We start from the raw sequence: 12,149 nt of genomic DNA on the forward strand, positions 1-12,149 counted from the left end.
ACTCTTTCCTGCTTATGCAGGGGGTCGGACTCGATGATCTATTGAGGTCCCTTCTGACCCTAACATCTATGAACCTATGAATCTATATTAGCCATAAAACCCCTGTCCTATTTTAAGTAAAATATAAAAAGATAAGCATATCTCTTCCTGCCCCCCCCCCCCCCAAAAAAAAAAAAAAAACAAAAAAAACCTCTTGGCTAAGTTGGGTGGCTAAAGAGATTATGTTCAGTGTTCAAAACAACTGACCCTTTGACTGAGATCAGGCAATAAAAAATGCAGCTGGGGTATAAAGCATAATCCTGTGACCTTGAGTTAAGAGGGAATGCAGGTGCATACATGTAAGAAATCACTGTGAAAAGCAAGTGGTTTATAGCAAGGCTTTATAGATGATTCATTTCTAATGTAGTATATCAGTATGTGTAACAAGAATGATAGCTTAGCTTGCACAGTCTCATTATATGCACACAAATAATAGACGTGCAGCAGCTTTCCATAGCATTTTTTGCCAATATGAAACTTGAACGAACAAGTCTCTCTCTCATTTCAGATCGGTTGTATCATTTGGTTCAAAAAACAGAGCTATTGGTGTCTCGGCTAAGAATCAGGTAGGTCAGCTTCTGAAGGAGAGTTCAGGTACTAGTAATTTTATAAAAATTCAGTTCTGTTCCGAGTAATGGAACATGTGGAAAAGTTTAGCTGATAGCTCTAGATAAACTTATTTGACCTTAATTGGCAGACTGCTGGTCATGCTGCTGGTCCCTGCTCCGTGTTTGCTTCTGAGAAATACAGAGCATCCCTGCAGGAAAATCAAATATGTTTTGTTTAATAGTCCTTTCTGGTTGGACATTTCCTTATTAACTTTTAAGAAGTCACCCAGCTTGTTTTGTTAAAAAAAAAAAATAATTCAAAAATAAAACTTCCTTCAGCTGGAAGTTTAATCTTTCAAATATGGAAATTGTGCATGAGATTACTTAAATTGAAATATGCACTAAGAACTTTAGCCTAGATCATCAGGCACACTTGAGGATCTGGGTCCTGGCTCTTTTTTACTAAGGTTGCTGATAGAAGTGTTTAAATATTTTCTTCTAAAATAAGTTCAGTCTTGAAATGTGTTAAGAAATAATCAAATACAATATTTAATTTTTCAAATGTATAAACCTAATTATCATGTTTTTGGGTTGTTTATATCTAAATATAACTCCCATCAGTAGAGACCAAGCCTTTTTTAACCTATTCAAATTGTCAGCTGGTGAAGGCATTGCGATAGGTTTGCATGGAGAGAGCACCAGTGGAGACTTTTTCAGTCTTCGTAGCTTTCTGTTTAATTATGAACAAACAAGAGATGCACTAGAAAAGTGTACAAGTATTCAGAATATCTATCCTCAGTTATTCACACATTCATCTACAGTTGCAGGTTGATCTAGTAGATAAGAACTGAAAGTGGATTTTTTCTACTCGCATGAATCTTTTGTTAAACAACTCGGGGAACTGACAGATAATTTAATTAAAAGCTGTCCAGAAACTTAAGCTAAATGGAAAATGAAGTAGCTTGTATCACAGCTAACAGTTGAGAAAACAAATTAGAAACTGTGTTAGAGAGAGATTGTTATTAACTTAATTATAAAGCGGTATTCAGTGTGTTATGGTGCTGTCATGCTTTGCCATCATAGTAGCTTGAAAACAGAATTTGCCAGTTTGCCCTTGGGCAAACATTTACAAAGATAGGATATACTAATCTTTTGACATCTTACAATCGCCACAATCTAAGAGTGAGCATTCTTTTCTTAACATCATTACAGGATGAATGTCATAATTCCCTTGCAAGCATCGATGTTTGCTTCTCCATGGTTAAAAGTTATTCACTAACTTACTAAGTAATTTGGCTGTCACTTGTTCAAAACAGGGAATTCAGTACACTGTTAACTGCTATTTAACATTTTTAATGTTATGCATTCTCAATGAAATGCCAGGCTTCTCTGCAAACTGTTAATTACATCATTGCTAGTCTTCCAGTCTGTTCCTTGCTGTGTTGTTCTGGTAAATTTTCAAAGGAATGTCAAAATATAGTAGGTATATCTGACAGCACTGGAGATCAAAACTGTTGAGGAAATATGGCATTCTAACTGTCTTGCTGTTGTAATCTTAAGTAGGAGGAGGATACAGTGGGATGTTTGAGACGCGGTGACTCTAAAATCTTTTCATATTATAAAAATTAGATCTTTAATTTTCAGGTTCAATTATAGAATAGTTTATAAAATGCTACCAAAATGTTTTCCTTCACTATTCATTGTGTAACAATTGCTAACGTGATTTAAGCACTTTCATTTTGTGTGACCATGAATTAAGATGATTTTTATACTCTCTCTTGCTAGGTGTGGATTTTCTTTATTTTGGGGTGATTAAAAACAGGAAGTCTTCCTCAATATGTAGATCCCTGAGCAATACTGTTAGATTTGTCGGTGTTTGTTGTGGGCTAAGAGTTGTAAGTAGTTGGTAGAAAATAATAAGCTTTTTATTGCTGTTGCTATAATACTTTTTAAACAGACTATAACTCACTGTCTTCTGTTGTGACATTGTGCACCATTAGACAGCAAGCTTTGCAGTGTACTTGTTCATTTACCTCATGTGGTAAGCACAGAACTCCAGTACTACAAAATTAAATACTTTAGAGAGATGTCAAGTGACTGAACCATCAATTCAAAATGCAACCTATTGTGGGCAGGAGAAGGTTTAGTTTTGGTGTCTAAAGCCCAGGTTAAGTGATTACTTTTCTCAAGCCATCTTCTTTTTCCCCCTCTTTCAGCAAATTACTCATGCCAACAACACGGTATCTAACTTTAAGAGATTCCATGGCCATGCATTTAATGATCCTTTTGTTCAGAAAGAGAGAGAGAAATTGAGCTATGATCTGGTTCCCATGAAAAACAGTGGAGTTGGAGTCAAGGTAAATGTATTGTGTTTACAGTGTAACTTTCTAGGTCTTGTGACTAAATTGAAAGGTTTTGTGCTTAATTATAAAAATCGGGGTTTTCACTTAATTCACATAAGCTCTTCAGTGCCCTTGTTCCATAGGGGCTGTTACCCTGAACCGCCAGCTTTACTCTGAAGTGGAGTATGTTGGCTGTACCAAATAAAACCTTTTAGCAAGAGCTTCCACAGTGCTAGTCTGTATGGCTTAAATGTTCTAGCAGACAAACTGCTAAGATAATTGCAATGTAGCTTGGTTTTGCTTTGAAGTACTAACCTGACTTCTGTCCTCCCTGCAGTATGCACTGTGATACTTTGATTACATGGTTGCATACTATGTCTCAAGTACCACACATGCTTTTCTGAGCTACAAATGAGTAGCATCTTTGTGCATAAAGAAAACCTTTTTAATAGTATGTAAGTCACTGTCAGGACCAAGTCCACAATCTGCTTATACAAGGTATAGGGTCTTGCCCATACTAGTTTGGGTTTTGATCTTATAGCTATGCTAGCAAAGAGTTGTAGAGATGTAGCTAATACCCCACCCCCCAAAATCTACCATTATTGTTCATATTTGTTTCCCAAATGAGTTAAGCTCCATTGAGAAATGGATGTCTGCTGGTCTAACTGCTACCATTACAAGAAATAATTGCCACAAGCTAGCAGAGAGCAGATTTAGACTGGACATTAGGAAGAACTTCTTCACAGTTAGTGGACAAGGTCTGGAATGGGCTCCCAAGGGAGGTGGTGCTCTCCCCTACCCTGGGGGTCTTCAAGAGGAGGTTGGGTATGCATCTAGCTGGGGTCATCTAGACCCAGCCCTCTTTCCTGCCTATGCAGGTTCCTGCTTATGCAGGGGGTCGGACTCGATCTGTTGAGGTCCCTTCCTACCCTAACATCTATGAATCTATGAAAGGCTTTTCATGGCATAGTGATTTTAATTTCCATACTTTGAACCAGCTGGAGCTGTGCCCACAGTAGGCTAAATAACAACATAATATTAAAAATAAATAGAATTTACCATAAAAAAAATTGTTAGGCAAAATGTACTGGTCCTTTATGACAACAAAAATACTCTGGAGTGCGTGTTCATGTGGCTCTAGAAAAATGATCTTTGAGGGGGTATGTGATCATGTAATTGATTAAGTAAAAGATGTTTCACTTACAGAAATCTTTCTTGGATGCTCTTGCCAATTTTTGTCATTCTACATCACAACTTCCTACATATTTGGGTAAAAAAAATCCCCCAAAACTTCCCCATTTGTGTAAGGAATATCTCTGCAAACTCATAGTTTTTTCCATTCTGACTAAAAGAATATTAGTTGTGGCTTATAACAGTAACAGGTACATTTTTGAACAAACAACAAATTGATTGTGTGTTGTTTTAATTGTGTCAAGTTCCAAGTAACTTTTTTGCTGCATTAAGTTTTTAAAAAGCCCATAGAGAGACATGCTTCCAGAAAGTACTGCTTTCTTTTCCTGTATGCATCTATATACCTTGGTGGCTAGGCTTTTAACATGATCATCATTCAGAAAATATGTAGCGTAAAAGTGATTTACAGTGGCCTTATGGATAAGAACACTTCATAAATGAATGCTTCTTTGTGGGTAATTTCTTAACTTTTTTTTGTAGTAGTGGACAGTCTGAAAATTGGTCTTTAAATTTAGTGACTTATGGGTTTATACTTGCATGCTAACCTTACTAACAAATTTGCCATTTTTTCAACTGCCATCTACTTTATCTAGGAGGCTTCATTCACTTACTACTGCCACTCAGTTTGTGTAAATATATCATTATCTCCTGTGCATGGGCTGAAAATGGGTGGAACTTAGTTATAAAAAATAACATTGTTCAGTGAGCGGGTTGAGAAATTTAGGAGGAGAGAGAGATTGCTGGTCAGCATAGCCCCCAGTAGAATTAAATTTAACTCTACTTTTCTGCAGTTCAGATGATGGACTTCCTTCTTTTGTACAGGTGATGTACATGGATGAGGAGCACTTCTTTAGTGTGGAACAGATAACAGCTATGCTGTTGACTAAGTTGAAGGAGACTGCTGAGAGTAACCTAAAAAAGCCAGTAACAGACTGTGTTATTTCTGTAAGTAATTATGAGGAGCAGTAAATCCTCTGAACCATAACTTTTGTATGCTTCTGGCTTGAATTTGATATCTGTACTATTGCATTTTTCTCTATAAAGTAAATACAATTTGAGAGGCTATCTAGGCAAAAATAGTACAGGAGCCTTAACCTAAAAATGTTTTTTTAATATGGCAATACAAACTAAACAGACAATATTGAAATATACATATTTCACATTAGTATGTCTATGTTGAAGGAAGAGCTTTAAAAAAGGATCTTTAATGGCTCTGTAGGATAAAGGGCTATGATGGGAATTGTATTGAGTACTGAACAGTTGCTTAAATAGTTAGGAGGTAAATATAATCAAATGCCTGCATAGAATGTCTAGCCTAACAAAAAATAAGAAAAATTGTATATCAAGGAATTAAATGAATTAAAAGCAGATTTTTTTTTTAAACTGATACCATGTGACTAGCAAAACAGCACAATACTAATTTAAAATATGTATTTATTTTTCCCTGATCTTAACATTAAAGTTATTTCACCTATTTTTTTTTCACTTGTCAAATTATTTTAGGCTAGATTGATCTGGACATTATTTTCTGCCTTGAAAGTATTTTACTTCCCTTTGTAGTTTTGCATATATTCTTTAGGCCAGGGGCATCAAACTTATTTGGCCCTATGGCCAGATGAGGGACATGGGGCTAGCCTGCAGCTGGATTAGGCCCATAGATTGGCCTCACATGCTGGATCCAGCCCTGTGTGCAGTGCCTGGTGCTGGACTGGAGTATGTGCTACACACAGTGCTTGAGGCTAGTCTGGGAGGCACGCTGCATGTGGTGCCCATGCCAGACTGGCCTTCACACTGGATTTGGCACGTGGAGCTGGGGTGTGAGCCTGAACTGGACCATACCCAGCTCCAGTTTGCAAAGCCAGTCTAGCACAGGCACCACATGCAGCAGATGCCCCAGGCAGGCCCTGTGAAGTATGTGGCACATGGGGCGAGTCCAGCGCAGACATGCACAGTAGGGGGTACACCAGTAGAGATTTTGGGGACTGATACCGATAGTCAATTTTTAAGGAGACATATCGGAGGATACTGATTCAGTTTCCGATACAGCTGCATGCACCTGGTAAGTCCGTTGTAGTGGACAAGGTGGGGAGGGGACAGATCAATGCCCGCCCGCAGGGAGGGGGGCAGGGGCTGCCTAGCCAAGGTAGGACAGGGCGTGGGATGGAGCTGCAGCTTGTTGGGGATGGGGGGTGGCTCCCACCACTGCTTGCATGGGCGGGGAGGGGGCATGTGCCCTCAAATTGGGGTAGGGGTGGGCCTCGGAGATGCAGCCACATGCCCAGCACAGCCCTGGCTCTTCCTAGTGTGTGGGTGGAGGTAGGGCATTGAGCTGTGGCTGTGCGGGGTATATGGTGGTGGTGCTAGGAAATTTTGGGGTGGGTGCAGCCCTGGCCCCAAGCCCCACTCCCACTGAGAAGAGCCTGGCGCAGCCCTGGCTCCAGCCCGCCTGCCCTGCCCCGCCCCGCCCCGCACAGATCCAGAGGCACCTCCCCCCATGTCTTCCTGGGGTACGTGCAGCAGCGGGAGCTGCCACCCCCTCCCTGTGCTCCCCGGATGAGCCATAGCTTCATCCCCTTCTCCACCCCAGCTAGGCAGTGCCTGCCTCACTGAGGGGAGGCCTTGATCTGCCACCCCTCCCCTCCCCTTCCACACCAACAGACTCACCAGCTGCTGGCAGCCCTCCACACTGCCGGATGCGCTCCTAGCTGCCTGCGTGCTGCGCACGTGCACAGGCACTTACTGGTGGCATCGGGCCAATTTTCCAATATAGGCAATTTCCTCTGTCGGTACCAATCCAATATCAGACCGATGTGTCAGCGGTGCACCTCTAATGCACAGACCAGCCGTGTGCTAGATGAGCTCTGTGTGCTACATGTAGCACACTGAACTGGGACAGAACCGTAGGCCTGATTAAGGTTTTACAGTCTGCTTCTGGTGTGCAGACTGTATTTTTCACACTCCTGCTTGAGGCCCCTGTTTAGTAGTGTCTGAGCGCTGGCTGCAATGGGACCACCAAGTACTGAGTGAATTTGGGGTTTTAAGTGACTACTATCATTCCACCTTAAAATTTTATAATGGCTAAGTTAAGGGGATTTAGAGTATGTGGGGTTTCAGATCTAAAAAAAAATTTTTTATTGGAAGTCTGACTTTCTGGTGCTGACTCTTTCTTTAATTTGCATTCTTCAGGTTCCATCATTTTTCACAGATGCTGAAAGGAGGTCTGTACTGGATGCTGCTCAGATTGTTGGCTTAAACTGTTTGAGATTAATGAATGACATGACAGCAGGTAAGCAAAGGAAACAATATTTTGCAAAATGTATATTTTAACAGATGTTCATTGAAATACTTAACTGCTGCAAAAAGGACCAGTCATCTAACAAGCAAGCTGATTTTATGACATTTTTGCCACCTTTGTCTTGGGGTAGGGAAAAAAAAGGGGTTTTTTGCTCAGTTCTTACCCACTCATTTAATAGCATTGGAATATCTGAATTAACCTAGGCCAGTGGTTCCTGTACTGGCCAGTACCAAAAAGATGAATTGGGAGATGGCTCTACCCCAACTGTCCTGAAGATGGATCCTAACCTACAGAATTGAAATTCTGTGATATGATAATCTCATGGGTTTGACTCATGGGGTTTGATAGGCATATCTGATGGCTACCTTCTTCAGGGAACCCCCCCCCCCCCCCCCCCCCACCAATACAGCATGTTCAGTCTGCCATTACTTTGCACCCTGTATCTGGAAAAAGATGAGGGACTTAAATCATGTTTATTTGAGCAATCTAAAATTTGCGTCTGAGTGAGGAGAGAAGAGATCCACCAGACAAGATATTAAGAGGCTATTGGCAGCAAGAGAGTTGTTGATAGGCAGAGCCCATTTAAAAGGGAACTGGAAACCCCTCTGTCACAGTTTTCACACGCTGACCTCCCTGGCCTTCTTGTTATCACTAGAATTGCCGAGTGCATAGGCCAGTGGGGACCAACCTTTTTTGGTAGGCATACCACAAATTAGCCCTGAAACCTTCCTGAATACTACTCTCATCTCATCTTTCCATTTTGCAACCTGCCCAGTATAGTGCTCTACCTATACTTTCTCCCCTATGTGGCACTTATCCCCTCCATGCTCTAATGGCTGCCTGTGCCACTTGTAGCACTTGTGCTGCAGGTTGGCCACTTCTGGCATAGGCAGTGACTGAGACGGAGAGGTCCAGCATGTCTCCCAGCTACTTCAAAAAGATCTGAGCCAGTCGATTCATTCTCAATCTGTGCGTGGCTTGGAGAGTGTAGTAGGTTTGTCTTAGAAGTAGGATTCAAAACCTTTGTGAAAGGCTAACCTTCTAAACAGTTGATGATGCCAAAAAATTCAGACCAGGACTGAAGGCAAAAGTGGTGGGAGTCATGAGACCCACACCAGAACAGGCACAGATCTGTGAGTGCTTCCTAGTGATGTGATGAGCATTACAGCAATAACCCTCTGCTCTTGCCTTTCTACCAGAATAGACACCGGCACCAGCAGCACAACTATTCCCGAAGTTTACTTTGTCTTCATCTTAGAATTGCTTTTTCTCCTGTACATTATGTAAGACATAACGCTGTAGGGAGTCTGAGAAGTCTTTATGCATTGGGCACTGATGCATGTACTTAAAATGTTCTGGTTTAGATTTAATGGAACTTGCTGTCTCACACAGCCAGGAGTGGCCTCCATTACAGATGCTGAAGAAAAGGATGAGATCTCAGTCAGGCAGTGGCATCACTGGTAGAATCCTTAGTGTCTGAATTAGACAGTCCCTCAGAGGGCAAATGCTTTGACTACTTTCCCCATGTAAGGGGGGGGAGGCTGGTGTCACTTTCTCTTCATGAGACAGCCACATCAGTCCAGAAATTTGCCATAGATTATTTTAAGGGCTTCTAAAATTTGCCAGCAAGGATCACCTAAAACCTGGGACACTGAGGCAATAGTGATCTTGGGAAACACAGGTAAGTGCCAATTTTGTCCAACAGCTATTAGGAACGTTCTACCAATTAAGAAGGATGTAATGGACTTGAGGGACAGAGGCACATACCAGTCTTACTTTTCCTACCACAAAGGAACTAGTACATCCAGGTACCATCCAGTAGTTTTGAACTATTTTATGCACATCTGGCCATACAGTTGGTAGAATTGTGGTCATGAAAATTCTAAGACCACCCCCACCTGGATTTCTGAAGGTACAATCCTCAGATTGCATTAGTTTGCCTCCCTCCGTTTCTGAGTCATCTACCAGCAAGTCCTGTTCATAACTACATTGTTCCTTTGATTGGACACAGAAGAGAGGGTTATTCTTTCCTGTCCAAGTTTCTACAAGGCTATAGAGAGGAGCTAAGAGATGTAACACAAGAGCTAAGATGGGTGGGCAAAATAAGACTCAAAGATCGGATTCAGCATGCCAGGGCATTTGTCTGGCCTGCAGCCCAGCCCAGGTACAGGGAGCAGCCTGGTGTGAAGCAGGGCTGGGGTGGGGCCAAGGAATCTGCTGCAGGCTGGACAAATGCAGCCAGACTCCATTTCCTGGCAGCCTCAACAGTGGCTCCTTCTGGCTGCTGCTGCTAGACCTGGCCGCTCTGCCCAGGAACCCTAGCCCATCTGCCCTGTACCCACTCCTGGGGCAGGACCCATGTGGGCAGATGGGATGGTGGGGAGCTGTGTTTTTAGGAGTGGGATAGGGGGGCCAGGGATTGGGATTGCAGGGCCTGAGGCAAAACCATGCTCTGCTCTGTACACACTCCTGCGACAGGCACCAGTTTTGTATATGGGGAATGGATCATGGCTGTACCCCGGGGCCTGGCACGCGGCTGTGACCACCACCGCCCTGGCTCCACCCACCCGTCCTGCTCCTGGCTCCCCACCCACCCGTGGCCCCATCCCATCTGCCCAGCCCTGCCCATGCAGGTCCTGACCAGTCTCTGGAGGCTGTGGGATCACTGGGCAGTGACACATCAGGGCTGGGACACAGGGCAGAGCCATAACCTCACACACCCCTTTCCACGAAACTGGTGCCTGTCAAAGGGCCTTGTAGGCAACAGATCACAGCTCTGCCGTGACCCCCCTGCCTGTCCCGCTCCTGGATGCTGCTCCCTACCTATCCAAACCCCCATCTCAGCTGCCCGGTCAAACATGGGGCCGCTTGGAGAGTTTGGGGGGCAGGGTGCTGATCCAGGCTGCAACATCTCACTAAAACTCCCTAAGTGGCCCTAGGGAGATGCAGCACATAGAGCGGAGCTAAGAGATGCAGCATGGGCTGTAATGTGGTAGCAAAGGCAGCATTACAGATGGGCCTGTTGCTACTTTGGATAATGCCAAATAACCAAAGCTATGTTCCAGAAAGGGCTTGAATCTGATAATATTAGTAGGTGCTTGCCTTCTGCAGAGGCCTAAAGGCTTTTTGCATGTTTCTACTGAACTGTAAGTTGTTTATTAAAGTGAGGTGGGGAGAGACCTGCTTTTCCTCATGAATCTTGGCTAATCATTATGGTCCTATTGTCTACATAATGTCCAGAAAAATTACTAGAATTGCCTTCTCAGGCCAGTTTTCCTATTTGGACCCAGAGGGCATTTTTACACAAATTTAAATTATTATTCATTCTCTGTAGTCAAAGCATTCTGGCTTTTTCTCTACTTTAATCAAGATTTACCTGGTAGTCAGTGGTATACAATTCAACGGTACACTTGACATGTCTTTTCTCTCATTTGACAGCATCAGTTTCTTTCTTTTTCTTCCTTCTTTTTGCCTGCTCCCCCAATTAGTGAGCCTCTTTGAGTTTGTGACTTCAATACACTTCCCTTTTTGGAGGGCCAGGAGGTAAGGCCCCTCAGGCAAGAGACTTTGTATACCTCATTCTGAAAGGCAGAGTAACACTGAGTTTTCTTTCCAGGGTGGCTTTAGAGTTCCACCTAAACCAATCAAGAAACTTGTTTGTAGTCTTTTCAAGACTGTTCTACACCAGCAGGGAGTAAGTTGCCTCATCTGGATGAGCTCTCTAATGTTTGATATATTTCCTTGGTCCCCCTCTGCTCTCCCTCTCCACTAAATCTTTAAGTAATCTCATCCACAAATGTTAAAATGATAGTAAATTTGTAGAGCAGTTGCAGATATACATTTTTACTCAGGCTTTTCTTTCTAGACTAAAATCTTCTGCCAGTCACTTGGTTTGAGCAGACCTCCATGAGGATATGTGCAACTAAACCAAGCTCTTACTTTCCCTCCTGTTCCTCTTTCCTCTTCTATGATCCTGCTTTCATTCAGACCTGTAACCTAGGCATCATACTTGATTGGAACTCTCCCTCTTGGGCAGTGATTCTCAGTTAAAGTGCCATGAGATCCTTTAAGGGGTGCTATGGGGTGCCAGGCAGTATTATCATCGTTGGGTAGAAAATGTCTCCATATGATTCACGAGATAAATACAGAGACTTCAAATATGAACTCTTAGTGTCAAAAATGTCCTGGCTGGTTGTGGTCTTTCTGAGTTCTTTGTAATAGAAGAATTTCTTTGTTTTTCTATAATGGCAGCTGGGAGGAGAGAAGGGCAGTGAGTGAGAGCTAAGAGTTTATATTTCTGAGGGGGACTTTAATCTAGTGAGGGGTGCCTTGAGTAGGGTGAAAGTGCTAGACTTTAGGAAAGCTGATTTCAATGAACTCAGGCGATCAGTCAAGGACGCACTGCAGAGTAGGAGTTTTGAAGTGATGAGAGCCCAAGAAGGGTGGCTGTGCCTTAAGGAAACGATCCTTCGGGCACAAAGCGAGACGATCCCGATGCGAGGAAAAAGGGAAAGGGGCCAGGAGGCTTTCTTGGCTGACCAGAGAAATCCAGGGCAGCCTAAGGGCCAAAAGGGGAGCACATAAAAAGTGGAAACAGGGAAAGATCACCAAAGATGAATATACCTCCTCTGCTCGCGCTTGTAGGGAGGCAGTTAGACAGGCCAAAGCTACCATGGAGCTGACGATGGCATCCCAAGTAAAGGACAACAAGAAATTGTTTTTTAGATATATAGG

General features: G+C 42.9%; 1 protein-coding gene across 3 annotated transcripts in view; it reads left to right on the plus strand.

Moving 5' to 3' along the window:
• The window catches only part of HSPH1 (heat shock protein family H (Hsp110) member 1), a 50,424-nt gene that overhangs the window by 5,173 nt on the left and 33,102 nt on the right, over positions 1 to 12,149 (plus strand). For 2 of the 3 annotated variants that reach the window (XM_025213643.1, XM_025213644.1), the window contains exons 2-5: positions 548 to 605; positions 2,804 to 2,944; positions 4,943 to 5,065; positions 7,307 to 7,406. In XM_025213643.1, the coding sequence (XP_025069428.1) occupies positions 2,918 to 2,944; positions 4,943 to 5,065; positions 7,307 to 7,406 (250 nt within the window). In that variant the 5' untranslated portion in view covers positions 548 to 605; positions 2,804 to 2,917. Of the gene's footprint in view, positions 1 to 547; positions 606 to 2,803; positions 2,945 to 4,942; positions 5,066 to 7,306; positions 7,407 to 12,149 lie in introns of those variants that run through there. The other variant, XM_025213645.1, reaches the window with a different exon arrangement.

This window comes from Alligator sinensis, unplaced genomic scaffold, assembly GCF_000455745.1.
Source record: "Alligator sinensis unplaced genomic scaffold, ASM45574v1 scaffold406_2, whole genome shotgun sequence".
Taxonomy (NCBI): Eukaryota; Metazoa; Chordata; order Crocodylia; family Alligatoridae; genus Alligator; species Alligator sinensis.